General features: G+C 39.9%; 1 protein-coding gene across 1 annotated transcript in view; it reads right to left on the bottom strand.

Moving 5' to 3' along the window:
* Positions 1-823: 823 nt before the first annotated feature.
* Positions 824-4,978, bottom strand: part of LOC104958271 (probable E3 ubiquitin-protein ligase HERC1) — a gene marked incomplete at its 3' end in the record, with an annotated part of 6,348 nt that continues 2,193 nt past the window's right edge. Inside the window, exons 4-9 of the mRNA XM_010785992.1 lie at positions 3,510-3,653; positions 3,171-3,298; positions 2,710-2,854; positions 2,150-2,321; positions 1,218-1,352; positions 824-1,016 (exon numbers count right to left, since the gene is read on the bottom strand). Of these exons, the coding sequence (XP_010784294.1) occupies positions 824-1,016; positions 1,218-1,352; positions 2,150-2,321; positions 2,710-2,854; positions 3,171-3,298; positions 3,510-3,653 (917 nt within the window). The remainder of the gene's footprint in view (positions 1,017-1,217; positions 1,353-2,149; positions 2,322-2,709; positions 2,855-3,170; positions 3,299-3,509; positions 3,654-4,978) is intronic.

Genomic DNA, 4,978 nt, shown 5'->3' with positions numbered 1-4,978 from the left:
TAATCTATATCTACTGTCACTTTTCACATTGAACATGTGCTCTTTTATTAAATAAACTAAACGCTTTCATTTTAAGTTGTGAGTTTGGTGTTTTTGACCCTAAGAAATACTGATGCATTAATCAATAACAATAATCCACAGCTCCTCTCTCTGCTCCAGAGGATTTTAAAAATATATATCCCAATGCCACAAAAATGCATCAGTGACGTGGTTGAAATCTTATCTCCAGAAAACAAAAACCTGAAACAAGCGGTATCAGTGACTGTGTGTTTGATGTGGCTCTTTGCAGTAACATAGAAAAAATGTGGCTCTTAACCTCTGACTGGTTGGCCACCCCTGATCTAGCGGCTCTTAGTATTGACACATATTTATTGAAATGTGTTGCTGCACAGGTCACCTTTAGCTCTCTTAAGAGATGGATGATGTCATGTGTGTACTTAATTATAACTACGTACTCTTACTGTACTTACAGTAAACAGAATTCTAGGGTGTCATGAGTATTTTCTGATGTTTTATACTATATGTTAGTTTGTTTGTTTGAACACCTTGTTTCTCTTGTGCATTAAGAACACTTGTGTTAGGGCATGATTTAACAATAAATAGGTTATATATACAGTACAACATACCACGTACTGCCCACCCTCCCATGCCACCCTGGCATGACCTCTTGCCCCCCCTTTGCCACCCCATGTCAAATGTTCGAGAACCGCCACTCTTGCTATCCCAGAAAATAAAATATCATAGTGACAATGTTTTTTCCTGAACATTTCTTGTGCCTTGACGTATTCTCTGTATGAGGCTGCGAACAATTTTCCCAACATGCCCAACAGTGCATGTTCTTTTTTCCTACCTCCTGAATCTCATCCGGCACGGAGGAGTCCATCAGCCTGAAGAGCAGGTTCCTCAGGGGCCTGGCCTGCCGACCTAGGATACTGGTGGCCACGCCCCCAGCCAGAGCCAGAGCCAGATGATTGGACAGAAGCCGAAGGCACAGTTTGAGGAAGTTATGATGCTCCCTGCAAATATATAAGCATACATTTATTTAAAACGTTCAGGCTAGTTATGTTTTCATTTGCCATTACCAAAACAAATAGAAAAAACGGGGTAAATCTCCCCTTTCCTAATTCTTCGAAGGTCTTTGGCAATCACAGCTGTGCCAATTGACAAAGCTGTCACTAGCACTGATGGTGACTTGCAGGCTGTGTGCATGCACTTACCTGGAGGAGGGGAATGGAAGAGGGGGGTCTTCACTGTTGATGCCGTCACAGTATCGCTCTAGGAAGGACCGCAAATGGGAAAAGGTACTTTCCTCGAGGTCGACACAGTAGGGCCTGTGCCAAGCCACCACTTGCCTAGAGAGCCAGAGAGAGTAAATATTGACTTTAAGTGCTTCAGTACTTTACATGTAGAGCTCTAACGGAATCAGAGTTTATCTTCAATTGACATAGAAAAAATGTAATCTGGAGGGAAACAGCATTTCCTAAATGGATCAGTTCATAAGTACTTTGTACATTGAAGCCGTAACAAAACTTTTACAAATCAAATTCCCTTAATGTGAATGTACTTCCTCATCAATATGGGGATGGAGTATGAAATATTTCCCTAATGTCTCACCATTATTATTAATTGTATCGTTCAAATCATTTGTCAACTATTGTGATAAGTTTGCTCCTAAAGCAGTTGTCCAGTGATTTTAAATCACACTTCCATAAGGTCAGGGGACTAACAGAAGGCGCATTTACAAATAAAAAATCAAAGCAACAAAATCTTATCTGTCGATAGGTTGAGCTTAAAAAGGGCTGGATCCTACAATTCCCGTAATGTAACTAAATAATGTTTCATACAAAATGTCTTAATCTAACCTTATTTAGCACAATTTCTCTGAATGAAAAATAGAATCTAACACACTCGTGAGTTATTTGTAACACAGAAGGGAAACAAAGCTGCTGTAGATTTCACATGCAGTTACTGACCTTTGACCTATTTTAAACAACCTCAAAAACTTTAAAACAAAGTAATCAAGGGCTGTTGTGACATCAGCACTGGCCTTTACCCTCACTCCCTCCTATGTGAATAATTCCTGTAAAACCCAGGTTATCGTCACGGTTACTCTGGCTCCACTCAGTGTGTTTACTGTGTTGTAACTGACCTGTCTCTGGGCAGCGCGGTCCACGCCAGGCTGTGGGAGGTGCCGGCTGAGATCTGCTGAATAGCGACTCCGTCCAGGCCCACCACCTTCTTGGGCTTGGTGATCGGCCCTGTGGAGTTCCCCTGGCCACACTGACCCATGGAGTTGTTGCCCCATGCATATACTTCGTTGTCTGGATGGAGTTTGAGTAACAGAAAAGTAACACAAAATTAGACATGGCTGTATTGATTTTGTTTTTCACTGCACAATATTATTGAATAATAATGAGGTGCGCTAAGGTTAAATATTAGCTTAAACAAATATGGTCTATTTGCTATTAAATCATGCTATTGCATCGGTTCTGTTTTTAGCAACCAGCACCTTCATTGGAGAGACAGAGTTGAAAGAGGAGACAGTAAATGGTCCTGGGTCAGATTCAAACCCTAGTACATCTGCGGCAAGCTCTACCAAGCACTACCAAGCTATACTTCTACCCTCTTTCAAACTTTTATGAAACCCAATGTGGTTCCAAACCAATGCAACAAAGAGACAGGGCATGAAAAAAGGGAAGAGACAACTACCATGCGACAGGGCCAGGCAGTGACTGTCCCCTATGGAGATGTCCACCACCCGGGTGGTAGCCAGCTCCTCGATTAGTTTGGGTCGGAGTGCTGTGGCTTCGGAAGAGCCGCACCCCAGGCAAGCACCACAGCCCCAAGCATACACCTGGAAAAAAACAATGAATCAGCATAAGCATTTGTTTTACCCCTTTCCTGAGAAAAACTGATTTTCCAGAAAAAAGTAAGAGTATATCTTTGAGAGACAAAATGAACAGTTGAATATGCTCAAGAGAATACTAAAGATCGGTCATAAATGAAAACAATCAGAAATGATAACTGAACTGCTTGTTATTGGCCAACCAGCTGTCACTAGGGAATGCATCAACAGCTGTATGAAATTCTCTCAAAGTGAGAAATGTTAAAGAACTTCAAGCCTCAGCCTTTCCTCTAAAAACCAGTCTTGGTAAACAACGATGTCCTACCTGTCCTGTAGAGGTTAAGGCGAGAGACGACTGGCTTCCTGCGCACACTTTTCTAATGAACATTCCTTGCAGGGCCTCCACTACTTTTGGCTTGTACACTCGATTAGTATCACCATGACCTAGTTTTCCTGCAGGAAAACACATGGTTTCTCTTTAGAGGGCATCAGTATAAACACACACTGTATTGATATGCAACAATTTGACACACTGAAATCTAAAGACAATAAAATACAAAATTGCAAGCTCTTATGCAAAAAACGATACATTTCAAAATTGATTTTAAATGTACAGACTTGTTATGACATTTAACATGTAAGTCACGTTGAAGGGTTAACCCACCGTTGTCCCCTCCTCCAAAGGACCACACAGTGCGTCCGTCCTTTGACAGTGCGATAGTATGGGAGCTCCCGCATGACACCTCGCCTACATTGCTGATGTCTTTAACCAGGGTAGGAATGTTTCGGCTGTTGCTGTCACCGTGGCCTGTGTTCCAAAACAATGACAAATTTCAGACTGTTAACACGTCCAAATCACAACAGTTGGAGTTTTTTTTTTTGCCTGAATGGAGGGTGAAAAGGGCAATACATACGGTTTGTATCCACATAAGCACATCTAACTTCCTGTGTATTCAAAACTACGATTCCGCCTAGACAACATTTTAAAGCCGCCCTATTAGGCATGACAGGGGGGGGGGAAATGGTTATTTAAAAAAAAATTTTTTTTTTTTTTTAAAAATCATAATTTCTAAAATTATTGATTCGAAAATAATATGATACAGTACTATTACGTCTCGGTCTCTGTGTTTCATTAAAGCTTGGCTGTGTGTGTGTGAAACTAGCCATTTTGTATGCGTGCGCGAGAGAGAGAGAGCGCACCGGTACCGGAGATCGTTGTTGTTAGCTTCTGGTGCTAGCTAGCTACGCTAACGGATATAAGGAGTTTTTTCAACAACAAAGTGGAGGAGAGTCCTCTCCTGTCAGACTGAGAGACTCAGTGACTCTCTGAGTGTTATCTCAGTGGGTCTCAAACGTTTTGGTCAACATTAATGTAAACAATTATTTCCGAGGCACACGTTTATATGATCATTATAGTTATAAAAAAATAAGAGAATAAATAAAAAAGTTAAAACAGGTATGAAATACTATATGACATAAAANAGTTAAGTTAATTAATAAAAATAAGAGAATAAATGAAAAACAGGTATGAAATACTATATGACAGTAAAAAAAGAATAAAGTTTAAAAGGGTGATTTGTAAAATATCCATAAAGAAAAAGTAAATCTGTTTACAGTTCTCTTTCATATGGGTGTTGAGAGATGTATCCATAGATCTCTTCATTTTGCTCTCAAAGTGCACCAGATTGATGCTTTTCATTTCATTTTCATTTCCATCTTTATTTCAAACAGATTTAAAAAAACAAAATAAAAAATAATAAATGTGAAAAAAATAATACCGTATTGTTAGAATACAGTATTTATCAATTCATAATAATATTTATATATTCAACAAAAATATTCATAATAATAATAATAATAATAAATCATATTTGTCCGAAAGGGAGCAGGAGGAAGCAAATGCTTATTAATTCCCACCCCTTACTTACTGCTAANCCCTCCTTACACCTATATGCCTCGAGCCTTCATTGTAACTGTCACACTGTGTATTTGCGTGGGGAGTGTTGCAGTAGAAAATTCCACTGTAGCGACCGGTACATTAATGGGAAACCCTAAATGTTCAAGCACCCTCTATGAAACATCACGCTAGCCCACAGCACCCCAAAATAAATCTCTATCGCCGCCACTGAGCCT

This window comes from Notothenia coriiceps, unplaced genomic scaffold (assembly GCF_000735185.1).
Source record: "Notothenia coriiceps isolate Sejong01 unplaced genomic scaffold, NC01 NC01_scaffold00028554, whole genome shotgun sequence".
Classification (NCBI taxonomy): Eukaryota; Metazoa; Chordata; class Actinopteri; order Perciformes; family Nototheniidae; genus Notothenia; species Notothenia coriiceps.
Note: the sequence above shows the minus strand (reverse complement) of the source record. Positions and strands in the feature narration are given on the sequence as shown.